The sequence below is a fragment of the Mandrillus leucophaeus genome, unplaced genomic scaffold (assembly GCF_000951045.1).
Source record: "Mandrillus leucophaeus isolate KB7577 unplaced genomic scaffold, Mleu.le_1.0 Scaffold233, whole genome shotgun sequence".
NCBI lineage: Eukaryota > Metazoa > Chordata > Mammalia > Primates > Cercopithecidae > Mandrillus > Mandrillus leucophaeus.
This window is the reverse complement of record NW_012102399.1, coordinates 935600-957272: the sequence shown is the minus strand read 5'-3', so window position 1 is coordinate 957272 and position 21673 is coordinate 935600. Positions and strand designations below refer to the sequence as shown.

Genomic DNA, 21673 nt, shown 5'->3' with positions numbered 1-21673 from the left:
CCAAATTGATGTAGTCTTTTCTTTGAGTAACTTGTGTTCAGCAGGATTGATTAAAGCCCGAGAAGAATTATGCATAAGTACAGTTACTACTTATTCAGTACTATACACTTTGTATTTATTAACTTTTCTCCTTATTACCATCCTGCAAATTTACTGTTGTTTCCACTTGCCCATATAGAATCCTGAATTTCAAGGAGGATAGTATAATTTCAAGTTAAGTAACTTGGACAGTATCAAATAGCTAGAAACTGGTGGAGCTGGGATTCAGGCCTAAGTGTATTTGGATTTGGTTCTTAACTCCATGGTGTTTTTTCCTTGCTCCAAGAGCAGCCAACATTCTCCTAATGAAATGCTTCTTTGAACAACTTAGGTTTCTGAGGGCAGGGTTGCTGTAGCAGAAGTCGGCAATTTTATGTCACTGATATCTCCCTTTTATCTTTGCTTGCCCAAACTTCTCAAGCAAAAAGAATGAATCTCAGATAGTTAAGAAAGAATTGACCATTATTTCAACACAGGGATTATGTTCTCTGATTCTTCACAGCAAGAGTGAATGATGGTTTCATGGATAATGGCTCCAAAGAAATATGCCCAAGTAACTCATTGTGATGAAAATAAAATATTGGGAATTATGAAATTAGAGAATCAAGAAAGCATTTTTAAAAACTTGTGACACTGATTCAACTCTATGGTTGTTGTCATTTAAAAACAGTGCAATCTTAGAGGGAGGCACCCATCATCACAGGTCTTTGAGATGAAAGTGTAAGAGAAGTTATAGAAGCTTCCAAGAACCAAATAATAGGACTGAGCCAAAGAAATGCAGCTTGCTTGAGAGTAAAGATACTTTTGTATGTTAGGCCATTTTTGCATCACTATAAATAAATATCTGAGGCAGAACAATATATAAGGAAAAGAAGCTTAATTAGCTCATGGTTCTACAGGCTGTATAAGCATGACACCAGTATCTGCTCTTGGTGATGGCCTCAGTAAGCTTCCAATCATGACAGAAGGCAAAGGGAAGGCAGGCACATCACATAGCAAGAGTGGGATTAAAGGACAGAGGAAAGGGGAAGGTCCCAGACTATTTTAAACAACCAGATCTTGCATGAACTGAGTGAGAACTCGCTTATCACCAAGGGAATGGTGCTAAACCATTCATGAGGGATTTGCCCTCATGATCCAATCACCTCCCACCAGGCCCTACCTCCAACACTGGGAACCACATTTCAACATGAGTTCCAGAAGGGACAAACATCCAAACCATACCACCCTGTAAGGAGTCTTTGAAAGAGTTAAAGGAAGTAAAGATAAAGAAGTACTGCTGGATAACTATTTTTTTCTTCTCTATTAAAAAATAATTTCAAAAGACTTTTGACCTAGTATACAGCTATTTGAAAAACCTAGTAACTGTGGAGTAGAAAATAGAGGCTTTCATGAATTAAAAACTAGCTGTGAGACAACATTGGATGAACCCTATCATGAAAACAGAAACATTGTATGATTCCACTAAAGCACTCTAAAGTATTTAAAATAGTCAAATTTATAAATCAAAGAGTAGAATGGTGGTTGCCAGGGATGGAGGGGTAGGAGAAATGGGGAGTTATAAACAAAGGATATAAAGTTTCAGTTAAGTAATAGGAGTAAGTTCTAGAGATCTGCTGCACAACGTTGTACCTATAGGCAACAATACTGTATTGTGCACATAAACATTGGTTAAGACAGTAAACCTCCTGTTTAGTGTTCTTACCACAATAAAATAAGAGCCGGTTTTGAGATAGGAAGCAAAGAGTTGAAATAACTACCCAGTGCTCACCATGAACAAAAGCTATTGTTGGGTGGAAGAGGGATCAGTTTATGGATGGGGATCAGTTTCCTATGCTGATGAGCAACCTAGCAAAACCAGCACAGTATGCTGAGGAATGAACCTTGTTCTAGACAATATAAAGAGAAATTTTGATGAATCCCATAAGGCAGTGGTCTCCAACAATTTTGGCACCAGGATCTGGTTTCATGGAAGACAGTTTTTCCACAGATGGAGTGGTCAGGTGTAGATGGTTTGGGGATGAAACTGTTCCACTTCAGATCATCAGGCATTAGATTCTCACAAGGAACACATGACCTAGATCCCTTGCAGGTGCAATTCATTAGAGGATTCATGCTACCATGAGAATCTAACGCTGCCTCTAATCTGACGCAAGGTGGAGCTCAGGCGGTAAATGCTTGCTTGCAGGCCGCTCACCTTCTGCAGGGCGGCCCGTTCCTAACAAGCCACGAACCAATAGTGATCCACAGCCCTGGGGTTAGGGACCCCTGCTATAAGGACTTAAATCTAGATAATTGGGCAACTGGTTGATAGATGGAAACACAATTTTACACTGAAATTATCCTCACAGAAGTTTGATCTTTAATTTCAAAACAATCAGAAATGAAATAGATTCTTTTATGGAGAAATATATTAGGAATTAGTAAATTTAAGAATGAATGTTTTAATAAAAGCACTTTAAAATATAAGACATTAAGAAGATGTATATAAGTAATTTATTGCAACTAATTTATATCAGGAACTTATTAAATTCTTTTGAGGCTCCATTACACCGAGGTCATAGATGACTCAAGAAGCAGAAAGAAGTGATCACAAATTCCTGGCTGAGGAGGCCCCAGGAGATAGTACTCCCTAACTGTATAAAAATAACTTCTGGGTAAAAACAGTCAGGGCAGGGCAAAGGAGCTTTACTTTTCCAGAAAATAAAAAATTACAAATCCAGCCCCATTCAGATAATTGACACTGGAGCATCCAATGCACTTCAATCTATTACTGCCTGGAAGAAATAATTTAAGAGAAAGCACTACAGGTCAACAAAGATGATGTTGCTTGGTTACTCAAAACCATTTGGTAGCATGCTGAGTTGCTCAGCTTTTTAGAAGAGCAGTCTTTGTATCCACTTAGGAAAAGGATGGAGAAGACCACTTGAAATCATTTTTAATTGTGAACTTGCTTTATCTGGACACACTGACTTGACTTTTGCAATGCCAAAACAAGTTCAGAGGGCATTGTTAAAATATCGATTACTAAGATAATAATAAATGTTGAATTTGATGTATTCTTCTAAATATTATGCTAATTGTGATGAATTTGCTTTGAAGCCATGTAAGCTATATATTTTTTTTTTTTTAGGAGGAAAAAAAATTTAGTTTTCAGGCTGCCTGACTCAGGAGTCCTGAGGGCTGCCTAGAGACAGTGCTGTCCAGTGGGGAGGTACAGAACTTTGGAGTCACTCCTTCAAATCTCACTTCTGCTGCTCTGTGCCTTTGGAAAAAGTTAAACTGTCTGAGCTTTGATATCTCATCTCTTCCATAAACACGGTGATTTTTTTTCTGTTGCAGATTACCGTGAGGATTAAATAAGGAAATGCAAGATACATGCCTAGCACCTAACAGGTTTCCAAAAGTGATAATTTATTAGTTTGCAATTAGAGTGCTGCTAATATCTTTTATTGTATTCATAGGCTCTAAAATATCCTTTTACAATTAGTCACATAGCTCCAGTAGAAGTGGGAAAAGCTTCAAAAGTAAAACAGAAAAGGCATGGCTAGAAGGGCTGAGGAGTGAAGGTTGTTTGACACTTGTGAACTCTATCATAGAATTTAGTCTTTTTCTCCAATTAAAAAAAAAAAAACAGTAAGAGTTGGGCTTATTGTAAATGAAAATAACATGGGATTCATAATGTTGCATAGGAATACAGAAAATGTTTTTCTTTCCCTTTACTATTTTACACCGGTTGGCTTAATATTTACTCTGGTGGTATATATTTTATTTTATGTGCTAAACATTTTGTAAGAATAGTACTATACTTTATTGTTTAATGCATTAGCAAATTATTGGGAGGAGGTGAGATGGGAAGTTTCATAGGCAAATAGTATTAGTACTATGCTTGGCAGCTTGAACATATATCCATTATTTCAAAAATTCCAGTTGCCTCTAAAGTTGTGCTGAATGCATCCCAAATTTTGCCCATGGCTGTTGCAGTCACCTAGTACAGGTTAAATTTATTCCCATATCTTGATCTTGTAATTCTCTGCATAAATATCTGGACTGTTAAAAAATTAAAATTCCAAATCTTTCCATGGCCATGAGATTTGTATGGATTATAGTTTTGCAAAATTGTTACCCCAATTAGCGGTGAGGGGACTGGGATGGGGGCGGAAGATTTGCCAGATGGGAACGTGATGATTTTTGAACTGAGATTAAATACCTGAAAGTTGTCAGTTTACTTACCAGAATAAGTATCACTTGTTCAGGGAAGGAAAAGGTAGAAATGAGTAATGGGTTGGAGACTCATTATGGAGAGGCTTAGGGGTAGATGTGGCAGTAAAAAGTAGTGAGAGAAAGGGCGGTGAGAACTTTCATTCTTATGATCAAAAGGAATTGACGGTGGTTCATGCCTCTAATTCCAGCACTTTGGGAGGCTGAGGCGGGCAGATCACAAGGTGAGGAGTTCAAGACCAGTTTGGCCAAGATGATGAAACCCCGTCTCTACTAAAAATACAGAAATTAGCTGGGCATGGTGGTGTGTGGCTGTAAGCTCAGCTACTTGGGAGGCTGGGGCAAGAGAATTGCTTCTTGAACCGGGACCCGGGAGGTGGAGGTTGCAGTGAACTGAGATCGCGCCACTGCACTCCAGCCTGGGTTACAGAGTGAGACTCCATTTAAGGAATGGGAACCTTAAACATTTTGGCATTAAGCTTGGTTTTTGTAGATGTAACCATTTAGGTTAGGCTAAAGAAATAGGTGATTAGAAGAATTCAGACCTGAATGAGAACAACAAAAATGAACACTAGAAATAAATGCAGAATTAAAAAAAGGAAAGCTACTTGTAGGATTTAAAAACTATGGTTCAATCTATCATTGTGTTTAAGAGAACTATCTCTGAAATAAAACTGTGTGGGTTCAAATCCCAGCTCCATCACTTGCTATGGGTGTCATAACACACATAACGATATTATTCAGTACTTGGCACAGAGCAGATACACTGTAAAATGTTGTTGTTGATGGCGATTGTGATGATCAATACACTATTCCACAGAAAATGATGTTGATTACTCCCACATTGTGTTAATGAAAATAGCATAATTTGGCATAATTTTCAAATGCGTGATTATCACCAAATTGACAGGATAGGGTAGAATACTGGAAAAGCTAAGTCAATGGCATTTTTTTTAAAGAGTATTAAAACAAGGAAGGTCAGGTGCTAGAGAACACAAATTAGTAATCTAATTAAATCACCGGCAAAAGAGACAAATCGTGTTAACAGCAGTCAGATCTGTTATTACAGACCAGTTATTAAGGTGATATATTGTAAGATGCTATGTATCATTACTAGGTTTTAAACATTTCATTTTACACAGGCAGAAGAATATAGATTAATCATTTCATTTTATAAGTTAAAAGCTCCTTTATTAAAATATTTATATTTGTATGAAGAGAGCAACACTATTGAGGATCTAAACATTCCTTTATGAAATTATTTGTACAGGTAGCTCTCATTGGAGCAGTCTCTAAGTACCACATGACCTAATTTGTAAGATTAAACAACAGTTTCTGATTTTGACATTTTGTACATTTCATTAAATCACTATCAAATGAAGTAACTTTAATATGGCACCAAATTATTATTTGGTTATATTTTATATTCAAGGAGCATACATATGTTATGAAACAGCAGAATTTTCACCAGTCTAGAGAAAAGTTGCTTTCCCCACAACTTGGTTTCTGACCTTTGCTAAGACTAGGCAAACCTTTACAGGCCCCCAAATATTGTGGTATTACAACTAGACGCATTGATAATTTGACAGACTTTTATACCAGACAGACAAGGGTTTCATTCCAGGCTATTGGTTTCTAACTTTGTGACCTGAGGCAAATTACTTTAACCTATTTAAACTCTAGCTTCTTGATTTGTAAAAGAAGGATTAATAATTGCCTCATTATGTTATTGTGAGGATTACACGATGGTTTCTATACAAATAGCTTATCACAGTACCTGGCAGAGATATGAACTCAATAATTTGTCGTTGTTTTATTTTTACTTTCATTAATCTTTAAGGAATAGCAGTTATTTGGTCAAAGTCACCTAGGTACTACTGACATTCATTTTGAACAAGTCTATATAATACATTGAAATGTGTATGTGGAGGTAGTGGTAGAGATTTTCTGATAAATTATGTTGATTCTTCGCTAGAAAAAAGAGAAATGGTTTTCACATACACACACATATAGAGAGAGAGCGGGGGTATTGTCTGCATTTGTATTATCTGTGGTATAGTTGACAGAGCTCTGAATTTAGAGTCCTGAAGCTCTGGGAAGCTACAAGAAAGTTCTCATCTTCAGATTCATCTGTTTTAGGATATAGGATGTAGGTTAGTATTTTCTATGAAAGAGTCTTAGGTGACTTTGATGTCTTACTCTGTCCTTACTTGAGAATCCATGAAATGAAAAGCTGCATTTGAGGAAATCAAAATTTATTGGGGAAACATACCTGGACCATGTGAAAATTAATACATCATGATAAGTGCTGAAACATACATGTAAGTTAATCATGATGGGTGCACAGAGGAGGCTTCACGTGCTTTTGGTTCTGAGGGAAGAATTAGGAGGCTAACAGGGGAAGAACAAAAAGGTGTTCAAAATCAAAGGAACCACGTTGATCAAGGCATAACAACATGAGAAGTTGTCAAGAGAAAGAAGGTGGACTTCTTGAGTGACATGTAGGATGTCCATTAAGGCTGTGATGTATTTGGAAGCTACTCATGGATTTATAAGTAAACATTGAGAATAAATTTTTTCTTTCATGATGAATTTAACATAATGGTTTTTTGGTGGGGGAGCACTGAGTATTTATTATGATTGTATTGTTTTTAAATAGATTACTACTAAAGGTCAAAGGTTTTATACACAGAAGGAAAGACAATTAGTAAATGCAATAATAGTGCCTTGTTATGCGTTTCTATTTTCAAGGTTAATTATTTGTTTAATGAAAGTCTTCAGAATCAACCAGAGATGCCATTGCTAGAAATAGTAAGTAAACATGATTAAGTTAAGAATTATGTGACCATTTTTTTTAACTTTTTGATAACATCTGGTCTCTTCAGATGTTAAAGACTATATCACGTTGCACCTTTAGTTGTATTATTTTCTTTTACTGTTACTATTTACATAGTTCTATCTTCATTTTATGCATGAGGGACTTGAGGTTTAGTGAGGCTAAGTAATTCACCCACACCTAGAAGTGATGGAGAAATGATTTGTATTCAAGATTCTATCTTCTAAAAAGATAACTCTTGAGATTTTATGAGGGATTGGATTGGAAAGACAGGGAATTTGAGGCATATAGATGATTATAGAGGCTGCTGAAATGGTCAGGAAGGAGAAGAAGACAGAGGGAACAGAGAGCACCCATGACAAGAGACTTGGTAAAATGGAATCAACAGCAGGTGGTGACTTGGTGTGGAGAAGGAATGAGATGTCGAAGGAAATTTCTGAGGTCCAGTTGTTTTGTTTATTCCATAGGTTCCCCTACAATAGGGTGCAAAAAGGAATCACACAGTTAGGTGACTATATGATTTGTGTTTGGTGTTGAGTTTTGTAAACCAAGACATTGTTGGCTCTTTTGCTCTAAAGCTCAAATAAAAGATGAGAATAAAGATGTGGATTTGCTGATGATTTGGACTTATTCTTCAGGTGCCCCCTCCAGTGCCTGATGTTTGCTTTGGCACATCAGCTATCATATACAGTAATGATTTTTTCTTTGCTTTCTGGTACCTTATCAGAGAAGTAAAAGTATGCTCATAATTTATGTAATGTGCTATTGTCACTCTAACACATAATCCTATAAAATGTATGCTTGGCCAAATAGTCCAATGACAAAAATCATAATGAGCCTTTCCTGTTCCCATATTTTCTCTACCAGTGTGTTTGTTCTGTGCTGCTAATAATTAAGAATTAAATCTAATCCTATCGCTCCCTGGGCTCATTTTGCCAGCTACTGCTCACTAGGATATAAGGTGTGCTGGAGACTCACCTGAGCTTCACCTGATACTTATCTCTCCTGACTGCCAAATTTTGGGTTCTTGTGTTATTAGCCATGATGTGAGAGCTAGATATAGCATGCTGATTACCTTTCACTCTGATGTCTTCTGCAGAAACTGCCTCATTGGGAGCCAGGACTTGTGATGATGATCTTACAGAGCAGCAGTTGAGATCAACCTCAGGTAATGGTTCCTATTCCTTCTCAAAATATTTCCCTGCCCTAAATGAGTTGCTTTTGTCATTCTCACAATTGATGTAATAAACATTCTCTGGAACTTCTTTAATTAGATCTGATCATATGCCTTATTCAAATAAAAAGCAAAATCAAATAAATTCAATAATTGGAAGTATATGTAAATTGACTTTATATTTTAGAGCAGTTTTAGGTTCACAGCAAATTGAGAGGAAGGTATAGATTTCCCCAATACCCTCTCCCCTGACACATGTATAGCCTCCTTCATTATCACTGCCTGCCCACCAGAGTGGTACACTTGTTCAGTAATGAATCTGTATTGACACAATGTTATCATTCCTACACCGCAGTTTTCATTAGCAATTACTCTTGGTGTTGTATATTTTATGGGTGTGGACAAAAGCATAAAGACATATATCTACTGTTATAATATCATATAGAACAGTTGCACTTCCCTATAAATATGTGCCAGTCTATTCATTGTTTCCACCTTCTTGACCCCTGGAAACCACTGATCCTTTATAGTCTCTATAGTTTGACTTTTTCCAGAATGTCATATAGTTGGAATCAAACAGTATGTAGTTTTTATAGATCGGCTTCTTTCACTTAGTAATATGCATTTAAGTTTTCTCTATGTCTTTACATGGCTTGATAGCTTATTTCCTTTTAGTGATGAATAATATATAATCATTGTCTGGATATATCACAGTTCGTTTATTCACCTACTGAGAACAACTTGGTTGAATCCAAGTTTTGGCAATTACAAATAAAACTATTATGAGCGTCTGTGTCTAGGCTTTTGTGTGGACATAAATTTTCAACTCCCTTTGATAAATGCCAAGGAGTACAATTACTAGATTGTATGATAAGAGCATGTTTAGTTTTGTAAGAAACCAAACTGTCTTCCAAAGTGGTTGTACCATTTTGCATTCCCACCAGCAATGAATGAGAGTTCCTGTTGTCCCACATTATCACCAGCATTTGATGTTGTCAGTGTTCTGGATTTTGGCCATTCTCATAGGTGTGTAGTTGTATCTCATTGTTGTTTTCATTTGCATTTCCCTGATGATATGTGATGTGGATTTTTTCATTCATGTAATCTTTCATATGCCTATTTGCCATCTGTATATCTTCTTTGGTGAGGTGTCTGTTAAGGTCTTTGGCCGATTTTTTAATTGAGTTGTTTGTTTGCTTGTAAGAGTTGTAAGAGTTCTTTGTATATTTCATATGACAGTCCTTTATCAGATATGTATTTTCCAAATCTTTTCTTCCTGTCTGTGGCTTGTCTCATTATTTTCCCACAGTATCTTTCAAAGAGCAAAAATTTTAATTTTAATGAAGTCCAGCTTATCAATTCTTTCTTTCATAGATCATGCCTTTAGTGTGGTATCTAAAAAGTTATTGCTAACCCCAAAGTCATCCAGATTTTCCCTTATGTTATCTTCTAGGAGTTTTATGGCATTGTGTTTTGCAGTTAGGTCTGTAATCCATTTTGAGTGAATGTTTCTGAAGGATATAAGGTCTGTGCCTGAACTCACTCTTTTTTTTTTTTTTTTTTTTTGTGGATGTTTGTAGCTTCTTAAAGAATAAGTTAAAACTTCTGCTAATAATTTTTCACATCGATATTTATACACTATGAAACTTCACCTAAATTATAGATTTTATACAATGTATATATTAATAAGCTGGATATTATTTTTCACAAGTCAAAGAGCCTAGTCGATGGAGTTATTTTTGGTAATTATTGAATTCATTGGATTTTGTATAGTCATGTCAACATATCCTCTAATCCTTTTGCTTTGGTATATATAATATATATATATAAAATTTGTTTAAGAAAGGCATTTACACCTTCTTAGCTGCATTATATTCAGATAATTTAAAAGGAGATTCACTCCTACTACTACAACACACCTCATTTATTTCAGCTATGTATTTCTGCTATATAAGTATGACCTCAGTTTCCAGATTTATCCAATTGGAATAGTAACATGCTATATAGAACAATAAATGATTATCGAAAGTCCTTTGCATTCACAATGGCATATTGGAATACTTAAAATAAAAACAATTTTGCAAGTGAAAACATCGCTTCCATATAGTCAGGACATTCCTCATAAAAAATACCAACTTCAAAGCTAAGTTTACCTTTACTTATGCGTGTCTCATCAATACTTTTAAAAATGTTATTTTCCCCTAAAAAGCTAGAGAATATATTTAATATGAAATAGAATAAACCTACTCTCCCTTCCCTACCTCAAACCAATGAAAAGATTTCATTAATGACTCAACAGTGCTATGGCCAAAATCAAGAGTTATGGCAAAAATTTCAAGCTAAAAGAGATTACTTCCTGTCAACACGTTTCTTTATTGCTTTGTAACAAAGACATCAAAATCTACATTATTACTTCAATCTCTCTGAGAATCTTTAGACTTAGATATTGCCATACCTTCTGGATATTTTCATCTAGATGTTCTGTAGTGAGGCTAAACACAAGAAATTCCAAATTGAACTTCCTTTTCCGCAAAACTATTTGTTCTCTTTTCTCCATCTCAGTGGATGACATCACACCGTAGACTTAGTTGCGCAAATAGTCAAATTAGAAATCATCAGTTTTATTTAAAATATTAGTATCTTCTATATGCCAGAGACTGCTGAGCAAACATTGTGAATAAAACGCATGAAGTCCCTCACTTTAGATAATATCTCTAAACAAATAAACAAAAAAGTATTTTCAGATTGCAATAAATGTGATAAAGGAAGTTAAAGAGGTGATTTGTTAGAGCAGAGGTTCTCAAAGTGTGGTCTCATTTCAAACAGCATCAGCGCAACCTAGGAACTTGTAAGAATGCAAATTACTGGGCCCAACCCAGACCTACTGAATCAGAAACACTAGAGGTGGAATCCAGCAAACCCCTCAGGTGGTAGTGATTCTGCTAAAATCTGAGGACCTTACTTGTGTGACAACTCATCAGCTACTTTAGAAGCAGTAGTCAGAGAAGTTCTCTGAGGAAATGACAAGTGATCCAAGTCCTGGTTAATGAAAAGGAGCAAATTATTCAGAGTCTGGGAGAATGTACTTCAGAGTTTGGAAAAAATTGGTCCCATTCCAGGAAGAGAAAGAAAGCTTTCGCATCATGGAGAAAGATGAGGGAGTGAGGAGGAGTGTAGCATAACATGCAGCCAGAAAAGTAGGCAAAGGCTTAATTGTTTCAGCCTAGTAAGGAGTTGTTAAGTTATTCTAAGTGAAATAGTAAGCTATGACAGAGTTCAAGCAGGAGAATGGACTGATTTTATTTAGTTGTGCAGAATATATTATAGGAATACAAGAATAAGTCTTATCTAGTTATAAGACCATAAGGAATATAAGTAAGATATTAAAGGTACTGGCAGGGAAAATGTAAAGTAGATGGATTCAGTATACATTAAGTATCTTGGAAGCAGAAATAGTAGGGTTTACTGATGGATAGGATGCATATGAGTGGGAAAGAGAAGACTAAGGGATGACTCTTGCTTGTGCTGGGTGGTGGCACTGTTAATTGCAATGGTAAAGTTGGGGAAATGGAGTAAGAAGTGTTGAGGAGCATTGAGAGCTCTGATTTTGGCATACTAAATTAGATAGACTTTTTGGACATCCAAGTAGAGTTACAAAATATAAAGCCATGAGTCTGGATGAGATCATCTAGGGAGGTAATGTAGATAGAGAAAGGACTTAGTACTAATAAGTGGAGACACTCAAGTATTTAGTTGTTGTTTAATAGAGGAGGTCCCAGCAAAGGAGAATAAGAAGTAATTCTCAGAGAGGCAGGATGAAAATCACAATTACCTGATGCAATAAAATCCAAAGAGAGGCACAATTTTCCAGAAGAAGGGAGGAGTAACATCAGTTGAGCAAAGAAAGTGAAGTAAGATGCAGAGAAGTAACCATTGAATTTTACAGCATGGGAGTCATTGATGACTTTGAGAGGAGGAATTAACATGAACAGAAACTAGACTGGAGAGGGTTGAATAATAAATGTGATTTAGTAGAGAGAGAAATGCAAAAAGAAAAAAAAAACAAAACAAAAACAAGCCAGACTACCAAGACAAAATCACACACCCCTTTTACACGTTATTAAAGGGAAACAGGGGCTGGGGTAGCACGTGGACTCTTCCTTTTCTTTCCCAAACTTTGCTTTCTAAACCCAATTCACTGTTCCAACTAACATGTATTGCCTGCCTACTGTATTCCAGGCACTGTTCCAGCTTCTTCTGGCACAAAGATGGAAAAGATAATCACTATTTTCAAAAAATGTTTACCTATTACAGCAAGTAGGCAATATACGGATAATTTCCACAAATTAAACTGTGGTGAATGGTTCAACATCAACATACAGGTTGGGAAAAAAAGTATTTATCCAGAAACACTAATGCTAGTTCAGGGTTCAGAGAAGGCTTTTTAGAGAAGAAAATAATAGTACTCAATAGTACTAGTAATAATACAGCTATGATTTTTAATATTTTTTTTTTTACTAAGCTTGTGCTCACCAATTTGTATATGTTATTCCATAACAAACCTATGAGATAATTATTATTAACTCCATTTTTATAGATGTTGAAACTGATATTTCCCAAGATGATTTGAAGGAAAAGTAGAATTTACACAGTGAAGAAAAGTTGCTCTAAATAAGATAAGGAATTGTAATGGTACATATAGGAAGGGAGAAAGCGCTACAAAGAGTTGGGCTTCTTGAATGGTGGTTACAAAACATGAGCTGGACCAGGAACATCGGCATTACCTGGAAACTCAACAGAGAAGCAAATTCTCAGGTTCAACTCTAGACCTACTACACTAGAACCTTTCAAGATGGGGTGCAGTAAAAACCCAAGATGGGTGAATCTGACACTCTAAAGTGTAAGAAGACTGTTCCCAAGCACTAAGTGTTATGTAGAATGTGAACAAAGATGAAACTGGAGTGATAGACAAGGACCAGGTATCTTGGACATATTCTCGCTATGTACAGAAGGCTGAGTTATTTCTTCGTAAGTGATAGGACTCACTGAAATATTTTAAGTTGGGAAGTCAGATTTAAGTATCATTCGAAGAATAGATTTGAGTGGGGCATGACTGGGCAAGGAGATCATAGAGGAGTCTTGGAAAGAATGCTCACAAGCAAGGTGTCTTGTACAGAGATACTCAATATGTTTATATAAAACTAAGGATGTCTAAGTTACTAAGTTTCCTCTTTATATGAGCACTTCATGGGTTTAAAAAATATGACGTGCTTTCTTAGCAGACTCAGAAGAGAGGGATCCCAAACCCAGTTGCATGTTAAGACAATGGGAACTAAGGGCCAGACACAGTGGCTCATGCCTGTAATTCCAGCACTTTGAAAGGCTGAGTTGGCATATCACTTGAGGCCAGAAGTTTGAAACCAGCCTGGCCAACATGATGAGACCTCATCTCTACTAAAAATACAAAAATTAGCTGGATGTGGTGGTGCATGCCTGTGGTCCCAGTCACTTGGGAGGCTGAGGTGGGAGGATTGCTTGAACCCAGGAGGCAGAAGTTGCAGTGAGCCGAGAGCGTCACTGCACTCCAGCCTGGGCGATAGAGTGGAACTCCGAAAGAAAGAGAGAAAGAGAGAGAGAGAGAAAGAGAGAGAGATAGAGAGAGAGAGAGAAGGACAATGGGAAATAACCACAATTGGGTGCTACTTAGATCAAAGGGATACGACTGATGTACATTGCTTAGAAATTGCATAATGAGAAAAGGACAATGGGAAATAACTACAATTGGGTGCTACTTAGATCAAAGGGATACGACTGATGTACATTGCTTAGAAATTGCATAATGTTGTAGGATACATTAATAGCAGTTTTCCAATTGTTTGTTATTGTTCAAATGAAAATACTCTAAGCTAGTCATTCAAAAAAATTTCTTTTAAATATAGCCAATGTGTATATGTACAGTAACTAAGATCATTTTAGACAGGTCAAAAATGCTCGGGAAAGTTTGTTGTAATATATTTCTACAATATAAGACTACAGTATTTTGCCTTCTTTCTATTATTTTGAAACATGTAAAAATGAAAATGTATTATCATTTGTCTGAAAGTTGGGATGTGGGACGTTCAAATGGACCTTGATATACATGGTAAGTTTAAGTATAAACATATAGTAAAGATTAATATAGAAATATTGTATTTTCTGTATTTCGTGAGGCAAAAGAATAAAATGCATGTGACATATACATATGCTGTATACATGTATACTTATGTTGAATACAACAGTGTCATGAAATGATTTAATACTTTCACTATTACTGCATGTAATATATTAGTGAAGAGATTTATTGGTGTAATATATTAGTGAAGAGATTTATTTATGAAAACCGCTTTGGCATCTTTATTTTGGAATTTTATGTAGTATATTTTCCTCAGTTATACAGTATCTATTTAATACATTTAGTGTTATATATATGTGTGTGTGTGTGTGTGTGTATATATATATTTCCCTTACATTTCATAATATTTTACAACTGAGAATATGTGGTGGTTGAAAGTTAGAATGTAACCACTCCTTCCCTTAACCCAAGTTCTAACCTACAGGGTTTCCAGAGAAAGTGGTTTCTCCACATTCATACTCTTGACTCTAAAGTCTATTTATACAATGAATGTCAAATTTATTTCTGAAACCCTCTTTGAGAATAAAAGTGCCCTTTTATTCTGACTTATATGAAACTTTATGGTGTGTATAAGTTACCTTTTGATTATGTTTTTGCATGATTAAAAATTTGCAAAGTTCTTATGGCTCCAAAGAGCCTACCTGTAATAAACAGCTTTCCCCTTCTAAACCACAAAACAGGTCTGAATTGCTTGGGCATTAGAGCTAATTGCCTGCCTACTTCAAAGGAAGAACCTGAAAAGAGAGAGGGGAAAAAAGTCACAGAAGCAGAGGCATAGCAGGCAAATCCACCTCTAAAGGTTATGAGTTGTGGCTTGGAGGAGCCGGGCAAAGTTATGGCCTCAGAACTGCTGTTTGCGATTAAGTTGATGGGGAGCGTCTATCCCACAATCTTTCCCTGCTGCTGACACAGAGTCTTTGTTCACATTCAGATTTCTCAAACTGTTGCCAGGGTCAGGCTGAGGTCAGACACCACAGTGATGTATAGAAGAACATGTCTGGGAATTTCTCTCACACTTAAAACACATACCAGAAAATGAAGAAGAGGACCCTGCAAAATCTGTCTGATGAGACCCAGATTATATACTGTAGCTTTTCTTTTAGTGCCTTCATAATTTTCTTTTTCTTCTCCTGACACACAATGTTTTATTAATGTGAGTTGCGATAGCCCTTACAATTTTATGTCCCCTCAAGATAAGGACACTCAGTAGCACGCTGACACTTTATTTTCCAGCCCTGGGGGAAAGGCCCAGTAAATCTACTCCAAGAATTCTTGCATCCTTTCCCCAGGATGAGTTGAAAAGTAATTGCCACAAGCCGTCATAGGTCGCGAACTAGAGATCATGTCACGTGTGTGAACTTGGGAGGGACACACACAGCCCAATCCAGTTGATCTCAGCCCTCCAGCCTCCCAAATCCAGCTCAGTCACCAGCATTTTACCTACCAGCATGGCCTGGTGCTGGGAGGAGGGAGCTCGTGTTTGATCAGTAATTATCACTGACGGGTGAAAGCAGGCTAGCGCCAGAAGAGGTGTTGTTTCTTTCTCTTCTTGAAGTTAAATTTCTGAGTGTATTTGCCTGAAAGGGAAGCTTCCCTCAAACCCTCAGATGATTGACCCCCTAAACAAGGGCCATCCCTCTGCTTTTGTACAGAGGCAAAGGGCAAAAATGGAATAAATGGATTTGTATGGTGCCTTTGAGGACTCACAGTTGAAACAAACTCTTATTTTGAATGTATTTAATGTCCTTGTTTTCTCTTTAGCTTTTTAGAGTTTCCTATTGCGCCTAGAACTGTCCCCTTCTGTTGTTGTCCTGCTCACACAGTTGTAGAGCATGGCTGGCAAGTGAGGCACTAAATAGATTTTTTTTTTTTTTTTTTTTTTTTTTTTGTGGTGCTCAGCTGCTACATATGACAGTGGATATTTCATTCTGCTGTCAGAATGTTATTAATAAAACATGGGGTGTGGAAAGGGCCACGATTTCCCCTTTCAATCACTATAGCATTTGCAATGAAAATTTTATTCAGTGTGTAATTTTCAGTTAATGCTTGACACTTAAAATGTCCATAGCAGCGTTTTGTATGGTTATTGAAGGGTTAATTGTATCATGTTCTCTGCATAAAAGCTCTGCTTATCAAAAGCAAATAGAAGAGTGTATGCAAATGTGTGTCGGTGACCTTTTGCCTTTCCAGGGTTAATTTATATGGTCATTAAAGATTTTATGAAATTGAGCAGCCCAGTGCTTCAAATCCCATTTTAGCTTCTTCTCCTAATTTATGTAATTCCTACCTGAACAGGGGAATATGATTTTTATTTTTTGTGCTGCAATGAAAACAGCATGCCATGCTGTGGGGAGTTGCGAGCCTGGTTATCTGGCATTACTCAGATTGCTAAAAATTCATTAAAATGTGACATCAGCACAGTGAGAGACAAATGATCGCAGGATGAAAGAGAACAGTGGGCCTTTCACGGATTAGTGCTACACAACCCCAGCATAGAGGCTAACTGCATAAACAGATTAATCCACCAGCAGTGGCATAGCTAAGATTTACAGAATAATTAAATAGGGTTGAGTTACTATGAGGATTTCCATGTAATCTAGCTGGTGTGAACCCGTGAATGAGGTGTGGGGTGATGCAGTTGTCATAGAAGTATACCTTGTTATATCCTAAGCCCAGTATAGCTCCCCCTACAGAAAAAAAAAAAAAAAAAAAATTAAAAATAGCGGGTGTAACTGAAGTTTTGAGATCTTACTCTCACAAAATTCCGAAGAATTCCTTTGGGGCCTGGGGTCTGAAAGCAGGAGTAACACCTGTCTTATATTTAACCCGTTGTTATATTGTTTAAGATTTTTTCTAAAAATCTGTTTTTTTTTTTTTCCTGACACCTATCCCAGTCCATGGAGCAGTGGGTTTATGTTGTTACAAGGTTCTACTATTGAAATCACAGAATTGCTTTATACCCATTTCTAAAATATGTTTCAGTTTAAACTGTACTAAAAAGAATTTATTTTAATTTAGTATAGACCCATCTTCTCAATGGATACAAAAGAAGATCCTTTAGATAAAAAATTTGCATTTTTGATCAGCATAGACTTTTGCATAAATTTGTGTTCTCATTTGAGTATGAATACCTGTAGATGATTCATAAATAACAAAGTTTTCAAGTGGTCACCTAGTTTATTTCAGCGTGAATTTTTGGGAGGTTTTCAGTTCTACTGATTGGTCTGCCTTTCTTAACAGAAGAACAAAGTGAGGAGGCAGAAGGAGCTATTAAGCCTACAGCAGTGGCCGAGGATGACGAAAAAGACACAAGTGAGAGAGACAATGGTGAAGGCAAAAACTCTAATAAAGACTCTGGTAAGATGCAAGAATCTTTCACCTTGGCATTTCCCTACACCCATTCCCTGCCATCAACTCTTCCCTCACCATCCCCCCACCCCACAAAACTTATTAAAAGCTTTTAGTCATTTTAAACTGTCTGAACATTCCCACTACTATTCATTGCATGTGCATTTTGCATGTGATTTCTATCAGTAGCCTCCCATTGACCTATTTTTAATCATAACCATCTGACAGAATAGATGTGGATAAGTTGAAGAATATTACAGGACGACCAGTGAGATTATTTTTTAATCAAATCAGTTTGTGTGCTTGTAATTTTTTAAGCGCCTTTCATTAATCTTAGCTATACTTGTGATTCCTCTGATGGCATATTAATTTTTCATAAGCATAGGATTAGATATCACTTGAATTTTGTCATTCAGTCACATGTATTCACCCACCAAACCATGTAACCCTAAAAATAAATGCTAGTTTTCCTTGCTTTTTTACAACTTACACTCAGGAATTTGCCCTTTTTTAGGGCATCTATTTGAGGTATTTCAAACAAAATCCAGTGAAAAAGTTTACAGATGATTCAGCCTAAGAAAGAGGAAATATCATTGAAAAGGGATTAGGTGCTGGGTAATTTTGATCTTCTAGAATAGACAAATCCCAGTAATGAAAGCTACTGTCTTTGAAAACAAACCTTCGTGTCATGACATTTACTTGTGCACAAACAAACCCTAGGCCAGCATCTGGTGTGGATACCTAAGGCTTTTACTGTGTTTGATTTGGCAAATATATGACTTCATCCATGCTTTGTATGTATGAGATGGAAATCTATGGTTGCAATGAATATTACATTGGCTACTTTTGCTGCACGCTATACCTAGTTTTATTATGTTGGACTCATTGAAGCAGAAGAAGTGCTGAAACGGGTTCAAGCCTATTAGTTTCAGGTAGTCATCTATCTTTTCCTTGAATTCCAGTGACAGCCGCATATAAAGGAGCTTGTATTCACTATGAAGACATTGGGTTGCGCAAAAAATATCATTTTTACATGCAAGTTTATTTAAACCTGAATCATCCCACATTTGTAATTCAGTCCTTGCATATCTAAGTTTTGCATTCCCTTTAAAAATTATCTGAAGGGCCTCTCTGCTCCCCTCCCCACACTATTCAGTACTAAATTTCTTTCAGGAGGCCAGTGAGAAAAGCGTCACTGAGATTTGCTCCTAGGATATAGTGTCTAACATATGATTCTGATTTGACTTAAACAAAGAAGATCTAAGGTTGGTATTATGCCACAAGCAATGTAAAAAGAAGCCTTAGCTGTATATTAGTAAGCTGGCTCCTGAAGTTACTGAGGAGGAATTAGAAGTACCTAGTGATAAGTTAATGTGAAAGACGGTACCGTCTAAACTTTTTTTGAAAAAGATTGGAAATAGCAAGGCGGTTTTTCCCCTTTCTGTGATGGACCTTATCAAATTAGCTGCTTGCCTGGTTCAGAGAGGGCAAAGTTCTGTCTGCGTTCAGTGGTATCTTTCACATAGTAGTACGAAAACAGATTGCAGAATATATCCTTCTCATTCTTCAGAAGAATGTGTAACAGAGATATCAGATTTGTGTTAATTCAATGCCCGTGTAATACTGAAGTATATGACATTATGCCAGGTCTTAAATGTCTAATATCTAGTACCTTGTAAAGGATGGATTCTGGGAATCTCTAGAAAAATTGATCTAATTTTACCATTGAGGAAAGAATCTGGCTTGGAACATAGCACAGATGCCAAGGCTCTGTCTTTACCAGTGCCACTTACTGCTCCGCAAAAGTAGTGGACTCAATCACTCCCTAATGGGCTGATGAATTATTGTTCTTCCTTAGGCACCTAATTGTACCATCCAGACAGGACTTGGGCATTTGAGAGGATACAGACAATTGTATAATGGTAGTTATTTAAAACAAATTTTATCCCCATAGAAATGCCTTCCTGGGTTTATCTGTAAGGATAAAAAATAAGCTCTAAGCAAGGACCAACTAAAAGCAGTTGCTGAAATGCTAATATTTAGCTTTAAAACCTTCCAGCCTTCAAGACAGCTCTTGTGGTTGACAACTAACATGAACATCTAACAAAGTTTTCTGCCTTCTAAATTGAATGCTTTTAGGTTTAAAAAATTATTACATGGATTTTCTTTCATATGTATTTCTAATGATTAAATAACCACTTATATTTATTGTTTTTCTTTATATGTATCATAAATGTAAACAAAAAATACTAGCAAGCTTACAAATTAATCACTATCTTCGTATGTTAGATGGGAAGGTAGTTTGAGCCAACTTTAACAGAATTTTTTAGACAGGAAGGAATTAACATATGTTAGGAAGGCTATGTTTGTGTAAGCTGTTGTGCTATGTTGCTGACATTAATCTGCAGGAGTAGAGCTTTCAAAATGAGACGTGGCAATATGCAAGTTATATTTGTTGAATATTCATTCATAATAGAAAAGCCTTCTAATGCTTCATTTATATTGTCATTTAAATCTAGTGCCACTTTAGATTAATTATAATCCAAATTATAGCTCTGTGCAGTACAAGAATTAATACAGAGTTTATCCAGATTAATACATTTGCATTGAAAATGTAATATGTCTCTGCCTTGGCTAAGGGGACCACTTTTTAATAAGGGAGTAAACATGAGGAAGGATGGAAATTAACCTTCATTATTGCAATTAAAATTATCCTTTCATTCTAGTCTCATTAGAAAGAATACTGTACTGGTAATTATAATTTATAATTATTTGGAGTTGAATAACATCTTCTGTTATATCCAAGTTTTATAGCATTCAAACTTTATTAAAAACATTGACTCATTAATATAACTCAATATTTAGTTTTTTTTTTTTTTAAAGATTTGCTTTGAGTACATGTGCATTATTGGATTTTTCTTACTTGTTATGAGTATAAACCATTTTAGAGCCTTCTGTATTTTAGGGATTGAAAATTATTAAGAAGGCGGCATCTGCATTGAAATGAATTATGTCATTTTTTATATTAGCAATCTCATGCAAGTTAAATAATCCCATAACTGACAGGTAATCATTTTTTTTCATCTATTTGGCAGTGCTTATTTGTAATTATACTTCATTTTTTAGTTAAAATGAATGAAAATGACATTGTTTTTTGAGAATATTGTGTTGTCCTCAATAACACAAAATAAATTAGGATCCTATTTAAAATTTTTTTCTGATCTAGGGTAACCAACAGGGTTTATTTCAAATAAAGTTGCAGGCATAAACTATAAGCAATCATAAAACTTAAAACCTTCCTCAAATTAATTGACCCTTATTTAATAGGCATTTCCAGGATAACACAACTTAGAAAAAAGACTCCAGAGTTGATTTTCTATAATTTACCAGGGATGCCATAATATGAAACCTAAGATAGTATCCCTTTGAGTTAGAAAGGCATACACGCATAGAATGTAACATCCTTCGTCTTTACATAAATAATCCTGATGACTTGCCTCATCCTCCAGAATCTGTTTTTGTCATGTTACCACATCTCGATATTCTCTACTTTCTCTTACTATCAGTGCCATGCATTTTTGAGGTACCTAGCTAATGTTAGATGTTCTAGCTTTCATTTATAACTTCTTTGTAATTTCAAATAAAATGGTCTTTAGGAGGCTCCTGGCTTATATTAAGATTATGGTTTAAGTTAATTAGCCAGAAAAATTTTGAGGCTGACACATACTGTGTTGAGTACTACAGCCAACAGTTGTTGCAACGGCCATGTGATAGTGACCCTAAAATTTAACTCTTACTGTTTTGATACAGCACAGAACATCACTAAATTCAAAAGCAATTATATTTTTGATGAATATTAATAAGCATAAAAATAAATAAATAA

General features: G+C 36.0%; 1 protein-coding gene across 1 annotated transcript in view; it reads left to right on the top strand.

Moving 5' to 3' along the window:
- The window catches only part of ZFHX4 (zinc finger homeobox 4), a 174715-nt gene that overhangs the window by 133498 nt on the left and 19544 nt on the right, over positions 1–21673 (top strand). Inside the window, exons 5-6 of the mRNA XM_011982004.1 lie at positions 8196–8264; positions 17683–17799. Coding sequence (XP_011837394.1) covers positions 8196–8264; positions 17683–17799 — 186 coding nt within the window. The remainder of the gene's footprint in view (positions 1–8195; positions 8265–17682; positions 17800–21673) is intronic.